Below are 21,657 nucleotides of genomic sequence, written 5' to 3'. Positions count from 1 at the left end.
TAGAAAAAAGATTATAGAATTTCAACAGATAATTTGAACAGTTTGATCAGATAAATTTCAGCTGATATATTTTATTTGGACAAATATTCGAACACATAAGAGAAATTTGAATTGAAAAGATTAAAAAATTAAACAGATATGGTAAAAAAATTGAACAGATAGGAAAAATTTTGAACAGATAGAAAAAAATTTAAATGGATAGATATAAATTTAAACATATAGTCAACAAAAATCAATAAAAAAATTAAGAGTTAAAATAAGAAACAAAATGTCTTCCAAAACAATAAAATATAGTTCTCAGCATATTATGTTACAAATGGTGGACTCCTTATCAAAGAAAAATATCTACTAGAGAACTTAATGCCTTATATCTTCTTTAGAGTAGACTTTTCAACAATTTTTTTCAATTTAAATTGTAATATTTTGATTTGTTTTTAATCTAAATCATTTGTTTATTTTTGTTAATTAAAATTGACCAGTAAAATAATATTTTAATCATTGTATTTATGTAGGTATATGTAAAATGTCTAAAATATTATTTTTCATATGCTCCATTTGTTTGGGCGGAAAACATATTTTACAACAAAAAAAAATTCAAAAAATATTTTTCAAAAAAAACATTTTGCTATGTTTGGTGGTGGTAAAATGAATGTGGAGATGAAAGTGGTAGCATGGTGGTGGGGCGACGACGGTGGTGATAATAACGATGATGGTGGTGTGGTAATAGAAGTGAGAGTAACAATGGTGGTTTGTTGACATTAGAAAAATTTTAATTTGAAAAAGTGTTTTTTATCTTCTCAAAGTGAAAAATATTTTCTATCCATATAGCTTATTTTTCATTAGTCGACTTTTATTTTTCGTTATACCAAATATTAGGAAAATATTTCCCATCTAAACAAACGGAGCATAAGTTTATTGACTAAAAATATATAAATAATTTAGAATAAAAATAAATTAAAAATTATAATTTAAATTGACACAATTAAAAATTCATGATTTATTTTATTATAATACTTAAATCATGGGATATTTGTTTGTAATTTTTTGTATTAATTATTTTTATATTTATATGGTGAAGAGAATGGCAACCGGTTGGAGGCGGTAATAGCAGTCTGGGTGTGTGTCTCATGAAGTGAGGCTACCAACCAGGGGATATTGTGGTAATTTTAAAAAGATTGTGAGCCGTTGGGTGGAATGGAAGGAAGACGTGGAGTGATGATCTGGTGTTACGCTTCCGGGAGTTTATCCCTTTTAGAGGTTTCATTAATACTGTATTTACTTGAGAGATTTGAAAATGAATTTGGAAATAGAAAGAGAAAAAATAAGTAAAATATAAATAAAATATACATATATTTCACATAATTTCATATATTTTTTCTCTTTTTCTTTTTAAATTCTTTCTCAAATTTCCCAACCTAACACAGCGTAAGTAAAATTTAATTATATATTAAGAATTTAAAAATATTTACGCACAATTAAACTTGACAAATGATAATCACTACTAGTAAATGGTGGTTCATGTTAACGTGTATAAAATATATATATATATATATATTTATTTATTTACATAAGAATATGCAAAAATGTATGTTAAAATTTAAATTGTTTTAGTATTTTCTGATTTTTAAGACACATGTTAATTAATTTTTTAGTTAATGTGAATTGTAGATGTGTTGCCAACTAGCAATAGAAATTTTGGGTGCAGTTTAATGATAAATGGGTGGAGGTTATCTTAGGATAGGGATCTCCAATTGTTTAATAATTGTTGGGGGTCCCATAAAAGGATTTTAATTACCTACATCACATCGATTCCATTTACATCAAGAATATTCAAGGAGAAAAAAGATGTCATCAATTGAAGGTTGGAGGAAGATGTATACCAAGGAGAAGGAAGGTTGGAGGAAGATGTATACCAAGGAGAAGGAAGGTTGGAGGAAGATGTATGCGAAGGAGAGATGGGAAAAAAAGGCCGGGGGGGGATATCTTAAGTTTTATTTTTAAGAGTGAAATGAGAGGATAAATTTTTTTTACAAAATGTATGAGGGTGAATTTTAACTTCCTTTTTTTTATGTGTTAATTTAATAATTAATTATTGATTTTTATTGATAAAAAAATATATATAAAAAAAAAAAAGACCGGGGTGGCACCATCAAAGGTGAGAAGTGTTGTGATGACGAGGGAGGAAGGGAGATTTTGACAATGAAGTAACAACATATATATATGTTTACTTTGTCAATATATGTTTGATTTATTTTATTTTACATTTTATCTCTTAAAAGTTAAAACTAGAGAGAAAAGGATTGGTAGCGAAAATTATCATTTAGTAGTACTTTTAAAAATAAATAAATAAAATTATTACTACCTATAAAATTTTAATTATTAATATTTGTTTGCACTATATTTTATTTTTCTATCGATTGTGACTTATTAATTATGGCTAAGTTCGATTATGGTCTGTCGATTGAAATCATAAATTATTTTCAAAAAATAATCTTGACCACATTTGTTTTTATTATTTTTGTTGACAAATATGTTAATATAGCGTGACAAGTATGCTAGTAACATGATATGGAAGAGGTGATGATGTGACTTGAAAAGATTAAATAAAGCCAATAAAGATATTTGTTAAAATCAATTAGAAACTATATGTTAAAATCGAGAGAATCAATATCAAGTCAAAAAATAAAATCTGTAAGTAATTTTTATGAAGATATGAGATATGGTTGAGTGGAGCAAAGATCAAGGAAAATCATGGATTGATAGGTACAACATGAGGTGACCAAGCAAGTATAAAAGGCGGACTTGAAGAATGAAAAAAGGACATCAATCAATAACCACCAATCACACTCACAAAGAGTTTATCTAAGAGTAGTTTAACTTAACGGTCTACGAGTAATTTAAACTAGTAATTTTTTCCAACCCTCGCTTCTTTTCTTTCTATCGATTGTTGTATTTCTTCAATTTTTTGTTCTTGTTTACGTTTTTGTAACTAATGACAAGTGACAATTTATTCGAATTAATACATATTCTATTCTGTTCCATTTCCTTTTCATTTAATTATTTCTAAGAAAGTCTTTAATCTGTTCAAAGCAAAGAACTCAACCACAAAGCCTGATTTTTATTTGTTTTTACTTAAAATTTATTTAAGTATGTTGATCAAATCATTGTTGATTGGACTTAAACTAGATTTTTACCTACACTATTAATAAAATTTACAATTAATTTGTAATTTATTTTTAAAACTTCTACTGATTTGTTGTTTCTCTTCTAAATACTTTGTGTCTATAATTGAAGAAATTTTTGAGTGCAAATAGAGTAGGTGCCATGTGGTACCTTTCTCTTCTCTCATTGGTTAAGAGAGTGGATGCTACATTTATGTGTTGGGTGATGAGGAGACAACATGGGAGATCATCATAATTTTTCCTATTATTGATCCATTTTTTCTCTAACACTTGATATTAAGTGGTGTTATTTGTTAACGATTTGATTGATTTTTTTTTTGGCAAAGTATCAAAGTTGTTAATACCATATTAGATTAGGTACCATTTTTCCACTGGTATGGTATCTACTAGTATCGGTATGTTATCGTATATAGTTTTGAATTTATTGCAAAAATATTATATATGTATAAAAAATATTATTTAGGAACAAATAATATAACAATACATATCATAAATCACAAATTTATATGCAAAAGAATTTTAAAAACATACTATGTCTGCTAAATAATACAAAGGGTATAAAACAAAAGTTTCCATAATTTTAATATTACAAACTATTACAAAAGTATATATATATATATATTTGGCCGGTATTATCCAGTATTTATCCGATATTATGTTTTTTTTTGCAGTATTAGCCGGTATCTTAGACAAAATTAAATTAAATTATATAAGTACCATTTTACTTTTGAAACAATATGTATGGATTGATACCGACTAGGAATGGCAACGGGGCGGGCGGGCCGAGACTACCCTTCCCGTCCCCAATCCCCGAAGATTACAAAATCCCCGACCCCGCCCCCAATCCCTGGCGAGGGAACCCATCACCCTCCCATCCCCGCCTCCTAACGGGGATCGAGTTTCCCCGACCCCAACAAATCCCCGAGCTTTTCTCTTCTTTTTTTTTTTGTTGAATTATGTTCAACACAAGAACAACAAATCAATATATATTACTGATTATTTCAATTATGTTCAATTATTTCATATATATCACAAATCAATATATATCACTGATTAATCAATATATATCACAAATCAACAAATCAATTTTGTTCAATTATTTCAATCATCATCATCAATCATCATCAACAATACAAATCTAATAGATTTAAATTAAACTTGAATTAAATTTGATTTAAATTATTTCATAGATTTAAATTAAATTTGAGTAACAGATTAGAGATCTAACAATCATCATCAACAATACCGATCTAACAATCATCATCAGATCAGAGAGAAAGAGATATAACAGATCTGAGTACACCTCCATCGTCCGGCACAGATTTGAGCGACGCTAGTGACCAGGCTCTATGGCAAGATCGACGGGGGCTTTGGCGGCGGGTTCGGTGGTGGTGAGAGAGAGACGGACACCGGTAGCCATGAGGAATAGAGAGAGACGAAGTGGAGAGAGAGAAAGAGAAACCGAGGCGAGGAGAAGAGAGAGAGGGGGATCGGGGCCAGCGGTGGTGGTGGTGGTGGTGGTGTCGCCGTATCGGCGACTGTGAGAAAGTTAAGAGAGAGAGAAGAACGAGAGAGTTGAGAAAGAGTGAGACAGTGAGAGAGTTGAGAAAGAAAGAGTGAGAGAGTTAAGAGAAATAAGAACGAGAGACTGAAAGAGAGAGTTGATTAAGAGAGAGAAGGCAAGAGAGTCAGAAAGAGAAAGATATTTATTTATATAATACAACTAAACTGAGTCAAAGAGAGAGATATATTTATTTATATAATACAACTAAACTAAACATAGGTGTAATACAACTAAACAAAACATATAGGCGGGGATGCTTTTAGGGAAATTTCGGGACGGGACGGGGGCGGGGCCGGGGCTGGGGCCAAGGAACCTATCCCCGTCTCCGGTCCAAAAATTATCAGGGATGTATTTTTTAATAACAGTCCCCGTCTTATAGGGAATAATATTCGGGGAAAACCCTGTTCATCGGGGCGAGACGATTCGGGTCCCTGTCGTGCTAGGTTTATATTGCCATCCCTAATACCGGCTGGTACCGTACGGGATTGATAACATTGCCGAGCATAGTCTGGTTGTTTAAGGGGTTGTTTGGGGTGTCCTAAATAAGTATATTTTTTAACTTTTTGGACTAAAAAGTTGAGGAAAAAAAAATAATTGTTTGGGTTAACTTTTTGACTTTTTATGGAAAAATGTGTATTAAAAAATTATATAAATTAGTGTGTAAGAGAATATTAGGAGTGTGAGTTGTACGGCCGTACTATCTGCACAGCTGAATTAATGCTAAGAAGTAGTTGCCTACTTTTCAGGCATTGCACTGGACGGTACTGTTCGGTTCGTGGGGGCCATCACGGGTCTCGTTTTGATAATCTTAACCGTTCAATGTGTAGAACTCATCAAGTACTATATGCTGTAAAAAATCATGTTGATCGGATATCGATAGCTACCTGATCTGATTTTTTTTCAACTGTTAACTATAACACCATCCATTTTTTATACAAAACTGATTTGATCATGTAGTTAGAGATATCCAATCAATGTGTTTTTCTATAAACATATAGTACTCGACGAGTTCTACACATTGAACGGTTCAGATTATCAAAACGAGACCCGTGATGGCCCCCACAGACCGAACAACAGTGTGTTAAAATTGCACCCCAACTGTGCAATTTTTCTAAAAAAACGCAGCCACAGACTCTGAAATGGTCAGACTGAGTTGTAATTTTGTGGGTAAAATTTTTTTTGATGAATAATGATAATTTTTTAATTTTTTAAGTAATTTTTTGACTTTTTGACTTTTTCTGAGTATTCCAAACTAGCCCTAAATATTAGACAAATATTTTTGGCACCACAGAATAAGATATTTCACCAATTAGCAATGGAAGCCCATTTTTTATTTTTATTTATTTTTAGATCTATTCCAAATGTGTAAATTCAGGAATCAAAAGTCATCTTTTAAACTTTAATCATGATTCAGAGTTCTAATAATGAAGTTTTAATCAGAACTTCAATAACGTGACAAGAAGAAAAAAAAAATCAAAAACAAAAAAAATACATACATCACAACATCAGTGGATGGACCATTGTCAACTTATTAAAACTTTAATTACGACTTATGAACCAAACAAATGAAAGGAGACTCAATGTAGTTTGCGTATGCTTTTGTATTTGATATATGCATCCTTAATCTTACTCATACACCTCAAAGCACCGTATAAAAAATTTAACAGTTATTATGCATAGTTATGACTATATTTTGTCAAATCAGACACCATTGAAAATGAGTAGGTACAAGAAATTTAGTAGCTATTTTGCAAAATTATTACTATATTTTATCAAATCAGACACCATTGAAAATGAGTAGATAATGCTCTGTTTATTTTTGTTTAGATAGAAAACATATGCAGAAAAATATTTTTTTCACATTTGCTAATGTTTGCTACAATAGAAAATAAAAGTCAATGGCAATTTCTATAATACCCAACAGAAAATAAACTTATTTAGACAAAAAATATATTTCATTTTGAAGGTTGAAATTTTTTTTCAAATTGAAATCTTACAATGCCACCAAACTATCACCCCCTCTTCCACCACTATGACCACCATTAATACAATCACAAATATTTTAGTTTCAATACAACTAAACATAAAATAATGTTTTTAAAAATATTTTCTTTGTTAATGTATTATATGTTATTAGCTGTTAGTATTATTAGTGTACAGAAAAGCTGTAAAGTAAAGCATAGCTAGTTGTCATTTATATTATATAATATGTAATGTTTTTTGCTTTCGGCGTCTAACTTAGCATCCTATGCTGTTATCTCCTCTCTATAAAGAGAGTGTTCATCTTCTTGTAATAATATACAGAAATACAGAGTTATTCATTTTGCTCTCTCTCCTTCTCTCTCTATCAATTTATCTTTCATGGTATCAGAGCTATAAGATTTAGGCCTATACTCCTTTCTTTCCGGCGGGCAGCCGGCCGGCAACCTTGCCTTCGCTGCCCGCTGGAATTTTTCAACACATACCACAAACACATACCAGAAACTCTTCTTTCTTTGTTTCTTCATCTTCATCACTCTCAGTTTCCTTCTTCGAAGCCTCACAACAATGTTGTATCTTCTGCGATTCATCCCACCACGAGCGTCCAGGAGCGTCCCGGCAAAGCAGTTACTTCTACGCAGTAGATCTTCATGTTCTGACGATCTCTCTCCATCGCTTCCAATAGAGGCTGCAACCAAAGCCCTGTTATAGCCATGCCCAGAAATTCTATTCTTGGCATCCCAGAACTTATCACGCGCATCAACAGCCAGTTTCACACTCTTTTTCAATAACAATTCACTTTCTTCAATGGACAGGAATCCTGGAATGGTTGCCTGATAAGATGAAGTTACCAATATGTCTGCACCAGCCTTTTATTCGTCCAGTGATCAGCAGCATAGGCATGATCACAACTAGGAATCACAGCTCGGCCTTTATCGCCGGCCGGCCAATTAGCAGCAACACTAGTAGTACTACAACAACGGTGGCTCTGCGCCTTCTTGTGCTGATGATTTGGCATCTGATTCTTCTTCTTATTAACAAGTTCTTCTTCTTAATATTGTTTTTGTTGGGACACACATAACAGCTCTCTCTCTCTTTGGGTCTCTTATCTCTCTCTCTCGGGTTGCATTTTGAGGGGGGGCAGCTGGGCACACATACACGAGGCACACACATTTCATCATTACTTTTCAAACTTTACACACCACCACCCCTTGTTTCCCACTCTCTTCCCCTTTCCTTTCTTTTCTCTTATTTTATTTTTTTTTTTCTGTGTCCTGTGTATTCTGTGTGTGTGTCCAGCATGTGTCTCTCCCCTCATTGCTTATTATTATATATTATTATTATTATTATTTAACCCAAAAAAAAAAAAAAAAAAAAACTCTATTTGCTCCTCTTTATCAATCCATTTGTTTCAACCTCAAATAGGTTTCTATCTTCACACCTATTTGAGTTTGAGGGGGGGTTATACATATATCATGGTGAGCATGGTTACACACCATGCGAACCACTCAAGCTGGTAAGCATGGTTATACACCATGGGAACCACCCAAGCCACCCCATGGCGCACTCCCTAAGTCGCCCCCCTTGGTGCACCACCACAATCTTCTACATCGGTCCGACATGACCCCGTAAACTGTCCCGACATTGATTCCGGTCAGCTTCTACAACAACGGTCTGACACGACCACACAGTGTCTGCTACATCGGTCCGGCATGACCTCGTAAACTGTCCTGCTACAACGGTCCGACACGACCATACAGTGTCTCATTCAACGGTCTGACACGACCATACAGTGTCTCCTATCCTATTTTATTTTATTTGTCAGTTTATTTTCACGTTTTGTTACTCTCTTCAAACTCAAGTTGGTTAGTTCCTATCCTCCTTGAGTTTGAGGGGGGCTGTTAATGTATTATATGTTATTAGCTGTTAGTATTATTAGTGTACAGAAAAGCTGTAAAGTAAAGCATAGCTAGTTGTCATTTATATTATATAATATGTAATGTTTTTTGCTTTCGGCGTCTAACTTAGCATCCTATGCTGTTATCTCCTCTCTATAAAGAGAGTGTTCATCTTCTTGTAATAATATACAGAAATACAGAGTTATTCATTTTGCTCTCTCTCCTTCTCTCTCTATCAATTTATCTTTCATTCTTTATGGTCCTGTTCAATTCTAAATCAGATCTGTAACTATAAAATCACAAACCGAACCGTAAAGTAAAGTTTGTCTACTTTAAAAACTAGAACCAAAACTAATCTGTGCATTGTGAAAATCAAATCAAACTATGCAATTTGATCGGAATCAAATCAATTTGTGGGTTTTTCAATTTTTTTCTCAGCCCTAGAAAATATGCAACAAATTAAGTTTAATCAGGTGAAATAGATCGATACCTACAACATCTCAGCTTATGGATGATATCATAGATCCAATTTTCTTCCTTGATATCATTTTGTGGTGTACATAAACTGAACTCAATAAAAGCCACTTTGATTTCATACTTTTGGTGGACATAGCCATGAGACAATGGCCCCATTTACATATATCCAACGAAAATAAGCATTCGACAACCAAGCCTCCACTGTGGAGGAATGATAACAATAAAGCAGCAATAAAAGATCAACAATGTTATAGATCTCCAAAAAAATACAATTCGCACTCACATGAGATTAAGTCAAGAAAAAAAGAAAGAAGAAAAAAAAACACAAAAATAAATATATAATTAGTCCACATCATTTTAGCGATTGTGAAAATCCACAATTTAGAAGTTCCAAGCATTTTTAATAAAAGATTGTATATACCAAATTTATCAGCCCCATAACTTGCTACCTCATCTGATAGATGTTGACATGATTAGGGAGGAAAAGTGTCCAAGTTACCATGAAACTAAGAAGGCTTTGGGAGTAGTAAACAAAAGGTTTAGACCACTCGGAACAGGTTATGCATTTAAAATAAATTTAGATGACAATAAATGAGCCGGCAAAAAATAAGAAAAATAATCAATAAATCTTATTTTTGTGAATCAATAAGCTCTATGTTGCTCTCAAATCCTATCAAATTTCAATATAACATATTTTTAAAAAAATTTATTGTTCTATAATGGTGAATGTTATCTTAATTTTACCCCTCATTTAATATGAATAACAATTTCATAAATATTTTTAATCTAAGTAAAATAATATATTTTAATTGTATAAATTATGATATTGTACTAAAAAAATCATAAATTGTAATGAAAAAATTATCAATAAATTCTATTTTGTTTTGAAAATTATTATTAAGTTATATCGAATTTCAATATCAACAAATAAATATTTTTTTTATAAATTGTTATAAAAAAAATTCAATTGTTCATAATAGCATATTTTATTTTTATTAAACTATGAACAAAAAAATCATAAATAATTTTAACTTATTATAAATTTTATAATTAAATTATTTTTAATTGTTCAAATTAAATAATTTTTTATAAACAAAATTATAAGTATAAGATTAATAATTTTTACAATTAAATTTTTAAATTTTAATTGAGTTAAAATTATTCATAAAATTATTGTTCATATTAAATAAGAAGGGTAAAATTGGGATACAGCACACTATTATGTAGTAATGAATCTTTTAGGAACCTTTTATCACAAATAAAACTTAATTGTCTATATTAAAACTTAATAAGACTCCTTAATAATCTTAAGAGTAAAATAGAACTTATTAATTATTTTTCCAAAAAATATGTCATAAAAACATTTCGAAATCCACCATGTGGCTTTTTAGCTACAAGAAACAACACTTTTTCATCAGAAACCCAGCAGTGAAACATGACAGGATAGCAAGCAAAGTTCTTGGTTTACAACTTGCTTTGAATTTCACATAAATCAATCCCAAAAAGAAAGAAATTAAATTCTATCATCCCAAAAAATGGCATCAAAAGAAACTGAGTTTAATCGGAAAGAATAAGGTTACATGCACTTTATAGTTAAAGAAAAAAATGACATAATTTTATATTTTTAGAATTATAATTAAAAAAAAATTTTAAAAAAAAAAGTCATAACCAAACAATACATAAAATATGATCAAAGATTTCATGAGTTACAACTAAAATAAATTTTTATTTAAAGAAATTTTTATTTAAAGAAGAAAATAATATAACTTAAGGATACATATAATAAGAATGTATATAGTAGAATTTCCCGAGTTTCATAGTAGAAAAAAGTACTTTAAAAATGTGGGCATCAATTGCTTTTAAGTGGCCGAAGCCCTTGTGGCCAAGTGGCATGTAACCGTGCCTTAAGGTACGGTGAGTAGAAGGTTTGGGATTCGAACTGATGGATTATCGACAGCCCCTTCAAATTGTAATCTAATTTCACTATCATGTTAACTTTGACACAAAAAATAAAAAAATAAAATACTTTTAAGTGGCTCCCCTGTATTTCTGAAATTACTTTCAAATTGATTTTAAGTGCCTCCCTGTTTCTAAAATGATCAACATCAATTCAATTTAGCTACTTTTATTCTTTAATTTTTTAAGATGTTTGAAAAAGATAGAGAAATTTGATCAAAATTCCTTCATTATTTCATAAACTTCATAGAGAAAAAGCATATGCTTCAACAAGGACAGAATAATATATTATTTTTGGGGGGACAATATCGTCCTGTGGGGACATAATTTTTGAATGACAACACGTGACCGATGTGGCATCGAAGTGCCAGCCGTAGTGCCACGTATCTTGGTCATGAAGCTGAGGTAATTTCGGCAAGGCCGAGATTATCTGCGAAGATACCGAAATTCGAGATAAGTGGATAAGGGACAAGAGTCCTAGAATGGGAGAAGACTTCAGTTTGGGTAAAGATAGGACTCTTAGAGAGTTTATCCTAATCCTACTAGGAGTCCAAGATTAACAGTAATCCTAAGTCCATTAGAGTTAGGCTTCTATTGGGACTAGGATTGTGTTAGCTATAAAAGGGAGGCACCCCCATGGGTTTAAGGTATGTCTTTTATGCTCTGTCTAGTGAGTTAAGCACTATTGGTTATCTTTGAGAAATATTTTATTGACTTAATTGTCGGAGTGCCCCCAGGTGGACGAGTCACCGCCGGAATCTCTTCTTTCTGTTGCAAGTTGTTCGAGCTTAACATATTCTGCCGGTGTTCTCCAGTTGAGTACTAAGTTGGCAGTGTGGTCGGAAATTGACACACACAATTTGGCGCCGTCTGTGGGAAAGAAAGGAGAATAGATGGCCAATGACGGACAAAAAGAGAAGGTTTGGGACGACACCCCTACTGAGAATGGGAAACATATTGACCTTGACGTCGAAGAAGACAACTGCAACGAAGAAACTCATGATAAAAATCACGGAGGAAAGAACGTCGGCCAGGAGGGCGGTGTACCAAAGAAATCAAACCGGAGCGGGTACTATAACAAAGACGACCTCCAGGTATGGAAAAATAGATGCCTATGGAGGGATGGCGAGATGAAAGAAATAGCGGACAAATTGGCGAATCTACAAACAGTCGTCAATTTCATGGTGAAGAACAACATCATGCAGCCACCGTTCCCGTTACAAGATACGCCGATTCTAGCAGCCAAGAAAGGTGCCTAGAAAGGGGAGCAGAAAACGGTTCCTGCAGTCCCTCAGTACAGCAGGACCAAAGGACATTCTCACCGGCCTTCGCGGGAGGTCGGGCATGGAGAATCCCAGAAGACACGTCGAACAAAAGAAACCTGCACCAAAGAACATCAGAATGTTCAGGAGAAGGAACTTTGTTTCGACACGACCAGTTGAGGGAGGTCCAAAAGGACTCACAATGACACTGGAAGTAGTGCACCAAAGAGGACTGGAGAATGATGCTTGGGAGTTGGAATTTTCAAGCCAAAATCGGTTTAACACTTGTTGAAATTTAAAATTTACAAGTTGAAGTTAAACCGAGGTCATGTTTAACACTAGTTAAAATTTAAAATTTACAAGTTGAAGTTAAGCCGAGGTCATGTTGAAAGAAAATCGGTTTAACACTTGTTGAAATTTAAAATTTACAAGTTGAAGTTAAACCGTGACCATGTTTAACACTTGTTGAAATTTAAAATTTACAAGTTGAAGTTAAACCGATGCCATGCTTAACACTTGTTGAAATTTAAAATTTACAAGTTGAAGTTAAACCGAGGTCATGTTGAAAGAAAATTGGTTTAACACTTGTTAAAATTTTAAACAATTTACAAGTTGAAGTTAAGTCAAAGTTATTTCTAAAGAAGTATCTGCAAAATATTGCCGAGATTAGCATATTACCAAGATTTGGAAAATAGTGAAGGGCAGAGCGAGCTTAGCCGACGTGCTAAATGAAAGAAACGATATAGGTTCCATCACCTCAGGATGCCGTGGTAATAGAACCTAGAGGGCAGTTGTGGGGACATAATTTTTGAATGACAACACGTGGCCGAGGTGGCACCAAAGTGCCAGCCGATGTGCCATGTATCCTGGTCATGAAGCGGAGGTAATTTCGGCAAGGCCGAGGTTATCTGCGAAGATATCGGAATCCGGAATAAGCGGATAAGGGACAAAAGTCCTAGAATAGGAGAAGACTTTAGTTTGGGTAAAGATAGGACTCTTAGAGAGTTTATCCTATTCCTACTGGGAGTCCAAGATTATCAGTATTCCTAAATCCATTAGAGCTAGGCTTCTATTGAGACTAGGATTGTGTTGGCTATAAAAGGGAGGCACCCCCATGGGTCTAAGGTATGTCTTTTATGCTCTGTCTAGTAAGTTAAGCACTATTGGTTATCTTTGAGAGATATTTTACTGACTTGATCGTCGGAGTGCCCCCGGGTGGACGAGCCACCGCCGGAATCTCTTTCTTTTTGTTACAGGTTGTTCGGGCTTAACCTATTCTGCCGGTGTTCTCTAGTTAAGTACTAACTTGGCAGTGTGGTCGAAAATTGACACACGCAATTTGAGTTGTGGGGACATAATTTTTTAATGACGACACGTGGCCGAGGTGTCACCGAAGTGCCAGCTAGGGTGCCACGTGTCCTGGTTATGATGCTGAGATGATCTCGGCTAGGCCGAGATAATCTGCGAGAATATCAGAATCTGGGATAAGCGGATAAGGGACAAGAGTCCTAGAATGGAAGAAGACTTCAGTTTGGGTAAAGATAAGACTCTTAGAGAGTTTATCCTAATCCTACTGGGAGTCCAAGATTAGCAATAATCCTAAGTCCATTAGAGCTAGGCTTCTATTAGGACTAGGATTATGTTGGCTATAAAAGGGAGGCACCTCCATGGGTCTAAGGGATGTCTTTTATACTTTGTCTAGTGAGTTAAGCACTATTGGTTATCTTTGAGAGATATTTTACTGACTTGATCGTCAGAGTGCCCCCGGGTGGACGAGCCACCGTGGGATTCTTATCTTTCTGTGACAGGTTGTTGGGCTTAATCTATTTTGCCGGTGCTCTCCAGCTGAGTTTCCCCTTTTGGTTGTGTAGTCGGAAATCAACACCCATAATTTGACGTCGTCTATGGGAAAGAAAGGAGAATAGATGGCCAGCAACGGACAGAAAGAAAAGATTGGGAATGACATCCCTACTGGAAGTGGGAAACATGTAGACCTTGGCGTAGAAGAAAACAACTGCAACGAAAAGACTCGTGATAAGAATCACGGAGAAAAGGACGTCGGCCAGGAGGCAACATGCTAAAGAAATCGGACCGAGGTGGGTACTATAACGAAGACGATCTCCAAGTGTGGAAAGAAAGATGTCTGCGGAGGGACGACGAGGTGAAAGGAATGGAGAACAAATTGGCGGACCTGCAAATGGTCGTCAATTTCTTGATGCAGAACAACGTCATGCAGCCACCGTTCCCGCTACAAGATACGCCGATTCCAGCGGCCAAGAAAGATGCCCAGAAAGGGGGACAGAACACAGTTCCTGCAGTCTCTCAGCACGACAGGGCAAAGAGGCATTCTCACCGACCTTCACGGGAGGTCGGGCATAGAGAATCAAAAAGGGCTGGAGAATGATGCTTAGGAGTTAGAATTTACAAGCTAAGGTTGGTTTAACACTTGTTGAAATTTTAAAAATTTACAAGTTAAAGTTAAACCGAAGTCATGTTTAACACTTGTTAAAATTTTAAAAATTTACAAGTTGAAGTTAAATTGAGGTCATGTTTAACACTTATTGAAATTTTAAAAATTTATAAGTTGAAGTTAAACCGAGATCATGTTTAACACTTGTTGAAATTTTAAAAATTTACAAGTTGAAGTTAAACCGAGGACATGTTTAACACTTGTTAAAATTTTAAAAATTTACAAATTGAAGTTAAACCGAGGTCATGTTTAACACTTGTTGAAATTTTAAGAAAAATTTACAAGTTGAAGTTAAATCGGGGTCATGATTAAAGAAATGGATGATATAGGTTCCATCACCTCAGGATGCCGAGATAATAGAACCTAGGGAGCAGTTGTGGGGACAAAAATTTTGAATGACGACACGCGGCCGAGGTGTCATCGAAGTGCCAGTCGGGATGCCACGTGTCCTGGTCATGATGCTGAGATGATCTCGACTAGGCCGAGGTTATCTGCGAGAATATCAAAATCCGGGATAAGCGAATAAAGGACAAGAGTTCTAGAATGGGAGAAGACTTCAGTTTGGGTAAAGATAAGACTCTTAGAGAGTTTATCCTAATCCTACTGGGAGGCCAAGATTAGCAGTAATCCTAAGTCCATTAGAGTTAGGCTTTTATTGGAACTAAGATTATGTTGGCTATAAAAGGAAGACACCCCCATGAGTCTAAGAGATTTCTTTTATGCTTTGTCTAGTGAGTTAAGCACTATTGGTTTTCTTTGAGAGATATTTTACTGACTTGATCGTCGGAATACCCTCGGGTGGACAAACCACCGCGAGATTCTTATCTTTGTGTGACAGGTTGTTGTGTTTAATCTATTCTGCCGATACTCTCTACCTGAATTCCCCCTTTTGGTTGTGTAGTCGGAAATCAACACCCACACATCCTTACATATATATATAAATAGCTCATAGATTTGAATCAAATCTATGCACAACTATCCAACGAAATTACACATCCTTTTCATCCTCGATGCGTCCTTCTTCTCCTTTCAAACCCACCGTCCAATTTCCAAGCTTACTTTTGTGATGTCTGCTTAGAAAATTACAACCGAAGATTGAGCACAAAAGTCACAAACACTAGTTGATCTCTTCAAAAGCCAGCTATGTTCTGTTCTTATGCCATGCTTGCGGTACAAAACACGGAGGCACCTCCAGTTTGCAGAGTTTCATTCAACTATATCAGATTTGAAGAGTTTGACTTGTTTGATTGTTGTTTGAATTCAATTAGCTATGTTGAATTTGTTGATCAAAAATATTAATTTGTTGAGTTTGTTTGTTGTTGATTTTTGTTTGTAGAGCTTCCTTCATATTCTGTGTTTTTTTGTTACGGATGCTCCGTTCAAGAAGACAATAAAGTATTACTCTGATGGTCAGTAACATTTTACTATGAAACGGCATAAAATGTTGTTGTACCAAAATAAAAGGTTACCGGCTACGCTAATTTTGATGATTATTTTATTTTTTAAAAAGAATTTTATGGTCAATCTAATCCGTTTGGGAAGTGGGTTGACTTTTTGACTTTTTGACTTTTTTGGCTATTTTAGCCTGGGCTTAAAAACTTGGTTTGGGAAGGGCTTTTTGGCTTTTTGGCTTTTTTGAATTTTTTTGTGAGAGAAGAATGTAATGATTATGGGTTGAATGTGATGTTTTGTTTGTTATGGCTAAAATAGTCTATTTTGTTTTTTGTGACTAAAATAGCCAAAAAACCCCAAAAACCAACTTGCCAAACAGAGGCTAAATCTTATTTGACAGATCTTGATGAGAGAATTCTAAAAATATTAATTTTATACAAAAAATCTAAATCAAAACTTACATTAGTTTAAAAATTAAAATAATATAATTAAATTTCTTACTAAGGATATTTTGGTAGCAGTAGTTTTCGCTAAACTTTTCAAATAAAACTTCTTGTGTTTATCTTTAATGTATTAAAAATTAATTATGAAGAAGTTTTGACCAAATCTCCCAAAAAGAAAATCATATTTGCATGTAAAAAAAAATCATTTATAACCTCTCATATTATACATAATATATTTAAGTATACATGACTGTCTCCATTAGGGTGTGCGCGGTGCAAGTCAATACAGTTTAAGAATAAAATTAAAACCGCACAAGTGATGAATTGACAAAATTGTCATTAAAAATTATCATTTTTTTTATACAAAACCGACAGTTCGGTTGCCAAATAATGACTACTTTGACTCAACGATTCAAGCAAATTAACGATTTATAAAAAAACATAATTCAAATTACAAAATTTAAATCAAAGATTAAAATTTTCTAATTTATATTACAAGAGGGTTTCCACTATCAAAGCTTTAAGCAATCATCACTTGTATTACAAAATACAAATTAACAATGATAAGTAAAAATATTTCAAATATCTCCAACTGGGAAAGCATGTAACAGTGTTGTTGAATGATACAGTCTGATACAAGCAAATGGTGGGAAAAATCCAGAAATTCATACAAGAGATGGAAGAAAATTTAAGATGTTTTTCAAAACAATTTTGAGATAGTTGTAGTTCATGTATGCCCCGTGTCATTCCTAAACCATTTGTGAAACAAATTCCTTGCCAACAAAAAGAGAATTTACTTGGTATTTTTTTTCTCTTAATCAATATTAAAGTTTTCATTTTAGGTTACCTTCAGCTAGTAAATGAAACCATTTTAACTCATTTTACAGCAGCTTTCCTATCTTAATAATGACCCCCCAATACAACATTCACTCCCTCCCAACTCCCACCAAAGAGTTTCCCAAAAACACAACCACCATTGGCATCATTAATATGCATTTCAAACTAAAGTTTCCACTATACAATCACAAAGCACCAAATAAACTAGTCTTCTTCAGTGAAAACATCAACCACACACCAAAAGCAGTTTATAGTGTATTGCAGAAATTCATATCAAATCAATAACTTAGAGTGCTAGTGCTCTTCCAATCTGACCACTATGGACCCTCCAAAAAACATTCCCAGCTTCATCAGCCATCTGTGTATCGACCGCAATAGCACCGAATATCGCTCGAAAAGCACCGCACACCACCGACGGAGATGACGAATTGGTCTTCGGAGAAACCCTAACCACCTTCTGCAACGCCAACCGCATTCCATCGACGGCACACGACGACTCCACGTTGGACATCTCCGATATCAAACGGTTCAGATCTTTCGAAGATATATCAAGGTTTTTGGTAAGAGATTGGAGCGAAACAGAGGTCTCAATCACGTTCGCCCCCAAAATGCTCAGTGCTTTGTTGCTCTCTTCAGAGAACGACGGGTGAGTCATCGCGCGTCGCAAGAGACCAATACTCTGAAAATCATAGCTGGAAAACAGAAAAAAAAAAACAACAACAAAATTAGAGTGTGTTTGGTTGCCGAGAAAACTGATGATGAGAAAGTTTCTCATATACTAAGACTTGCCCGATATGATTTTGGAGGGTTTCGAGAGCGATCGAGAAGGGCGAAGAAGGTTCGATGGAGTGATCGATTACTGATTTTGCTCGTGCGAAGACCTGCGAAGTGTGAATGAAGGAAAGTTAGGGTTTCGAGTTAGGGTTTTGAGAAGAAGAGAGAGAAGTGAGCTTACCTGAAGGGGAGAGAAGATCGAGAGGGCGAGGAAGACGAAGGAGATGAATTCATGGGACCGCATTTTGGGGAATTCGATTGGGAATTTTCTCGCGATGGAAAATGAAAGAATGAGAAGAGAAAATCGAAGAGGCAGAGAGGAAAGACTTTACCGATGGACGAGGGTGAGAGACTTGAGTGCTGACTTTGGACGAACAGTCACATAGCAGGCTTATGTATGTGGGTTTAATGGGACCCATCGTAACGGGTTTGACAGATGGCAGAATGGTGTTGTTGGTTTCTCTTCAATGGAGAATGATAGAGCATCTCCTATATGATTGTGTATTCGTAATGCCCAAGTCAAAAAATGATTTAGGTTTAGGATAAAAAAAAAATGACAAAGTTAAATCTTGAATTAAATTTGACTTAAGATGTGACAAAATTATCTTACAAAATTGGAGCCAAAATCAACTATTTTTAGATTTCATTAACATTTTGGTACTAAAACTTCACAAATCAACAACAATAAAAATAGTTGATTGCAGTAGGTTGTAACATTTTCATAGTAGGTTGTAACATTTTCACAGTAATTACACTTTTGGATTCGAATGAACTTCTAATTGATCACACTGGGTTGCGAAATCAATTTTTTTTTCAACAATATGTTTTTTTAGTTGGTAAAATAAAATTTGTTGAAAGTTTGGTTAGAAAATGATAGTTGAAGTGTTTGAAATATAGTCAAAGTTAAATTGTTGATAAATTTAAAAATTAGTTGAATTTGACAAATTTCCATTCAAGTGATAGTCGAAAATTGGCTTTTGTGCATTGTAGTTAACCAAAAAAATAATTTTAACGAAGCCATTATAGTTTCAACATGCTCTTAATAGATTAACGTTGATATTGTTTTTAAATATATAAAAATGTATATTATTATGGGTAATTTACATGTACCCCTTTTATCTTTTATTTGGTCATTAAAAGTTCTATTTTTTCACTTTGAACCTTCAATTTTAAGTTTTATTTTAAATTTAATTTCTATCTAAAATTATGTAAAAAATATCACGTTAACTATCATATAACAAAAAATATATATATTATTGGCTTTATTGACTTATTGAATTTAAATTTGAGCCAAATATGTAAATTAAATATAATGATATATTAATGTCATGTGGTTGCCAATGTGGCAGAAGTATCATAATTATTTATTATTTTTTTATTTGTCACGTTTTTTTTAATGGAAAAGTATGAGATTTAATACATTGCACATTTGACAATAAATTGTTCAATAAAGTATATCAAAACACAAAATAAATAAAGAGAACCTCTACATAATAAGGATATTAGTTTCTAAATAACAAGAAAAAATCTCCACAAAATGAAGAAACATCTACCCAGAGCGGCATTACTACAACACAAAAAAAATTAAAATAAAAAATAAAACAATTATCACCAAACAAACATTACCAACCACATTTGTAGTGGCTCGGGTCAGGAAACCCAACCCATTTTATTTTTGGTTAGGGCACGGGGTTGTCCAAGGTGAATTTAACGGTTCTGGGAGGTTTGGATCCTTGTTGTGCCTCGGGTTGGCTGCTAAGCAACCGCCCAGGTTTCTTGTGTTGGATTGGTTGCTCCCATAACCATAATGGTCGCTCTCACGAGTGTGAAGGTCACGCTCGCGAGGGGCAGCGACCAAGTCGCGACCAAATGTGGCCTTCAGGTCTGTTAGCTAGAGAATAATGCATTGTCCGCAAGGGGCCACAAATGGAGGGATCACGCCCACAACCTGTTGTGTTGGTGAGATCGCGCCTGGTAAAGAATAGACCGCGGCCGCGACGGTAAGATTATATAAGTCTGCAGTGTATTGAAAAGTCACTTTTTCTGGTTCTCTCTCTCTTTCTGCCATTTTTGCCTTTTCAAGCTTTTAAGCTTGGTTTTCATCTATTTCTAACCATCTTCTACCCCTAGTTCCTTATACCAAAACGTAAAGCTCGTCAAGGGTTTCCATTTCATCTGAGCAGATTATCATTTCATCGCTAGTATTTTTTGGGTTGTCTCCTCTTCACTTCAAGAGGTAGGATTCTTTTTCTTGTGTTCAATACATCTTCTATAGATAGACATGTGATAGATTTTATTACATTAAAAGCACAGTTGTTGTGAAATTTTAAAAAGCATGATTTGGAATGAAAGGTTTGGGTTTCGGAAGTCGAAATTGTATTTTGTGATTGTTTTGGAAGAGTGGAAGATAACTAGACGTGGTTATGTCCTAAGTAGGAAGAAATTATAATTTATCATTATAGGTTTAATTAATCATAAAGCAGTAAAGATGTGAAATAACTGAGTTATGTGTTAAAGAATTGGATTAGTGATTTAGTTTTTAAAATGAAAATTTATATGAGTTTAGTGGTTGTTTGATTAATTTTGTGTTGAGTTGGGTTATAGTTGTGTTTTACGAATTGGATTTGTTTAAGGAGAAGCGGTTTTAGCTAAGGGTTGGAGATGTTGAAAATTTGATATAACGGATTTGGTTTTGGAAATAAAATGACGAGTGTAACTCTTTTGTGAATTAAAATGAGAAATGGTTAATTTAAAAAGGTGAAATTAGTAATGGGTTTATATTGTAAAAGTTGTGCATCTATTTATTTGTTTAGAGGTTTTGTCTTTGGTCATCGGTGGAGGATAACATTGTTGTTGTTAAATAGATTATGTAGATGTATTACACTCATGCTTTCATTATGCCTTCGAACATTTGTGATGTTGTTTGGGGGTTCGTTTCCCACCGAGTGAGGCCGGTAAAGCATAGCGCCTTGACTAATGTTCCTCTTGCTTCTGGTTTGCGCTCGGTAAAGTGTGAATGGAGATTTGTTTCTCTCCGGTTGAACTGGTAAAGCGTAGCGCCTTATGATAGGTTCCTATCCCTTCCAGTTTGTGCCCAGTAAAATGTGACCTTGGGGTTCCTTCTAGATGAGGCCGATAAAGCGTTACGCGTTATATAGGTTATCTCATTTGCCATCCGAGCTGTATGTTAGTGGAAATGAAAATAGAAGTAGGTATTACGTTCAATTATTTGTATTTAGAAATATCTGTTTATCGGTATCTTATTACAGGTATTCCTTGTCCTTGGGCGTATGGATATGGGAAGTATTGGATATGTTATTGTACAAGCATGCGAAGTGGGTTGAGTTATGAGTTTGGCTGTGATATATATATGAGAGTGTGTTTTTGAAACAAGTATAGAGATGGAAATTCTTTTATATTAG

General features: G+C 34.2%; 1 protein-coding gene across 1 annotated transcript; it reads right to left on the bottom strand.

The window, feature by feature from the left end:
- Positions 1-17,585: 17,585 nt before the first annotated feature.
- Positions 17,586-18,751, bottom strand: NFD2 (Ribonuclease III family protein). Its single transcript, XM_028265406.2, has 3 exons — positions 18,417-18,751; positions 18,251-18,342; positions 17,586-18,153 (listed from the first exon to the last, which is right to left on the bottom strand). The coding sequence occupies exons 1-3, from the start codon at positions 18,477-18,479 to the stop codon at positions 17,748-17,750; spliced, it is 561 nt and encodes a 186-aa protein (XP_028121207.1). The 5' UTR covers positions 18,480-18,751; the 3' UTR covers positions 17,586-17,747.
- Between the last annotated feature and the right edge of the window lie 2,906 nt (positions 18,752-21,657).

This window comes from Camellia sinensis, chromosome 4, assembly GCF_055761805.1.
Source record: "Camellia sinensis isolate YWXY chromosome 4, ASM5576180v1, whole genome shotgun sequence".
Taxonomy (NCBI): Eukaryota; Viridiplantae; Streptophyta; class Magnoliopsida; order Ericales; family Theaceae; genus Camellia; species Camellia sinensis.
The sequence above is the reverse complement of the archived record's forward strand: the minus strand, read 5'-3'. Positions and strand labels throughout refer to the sequence as shown.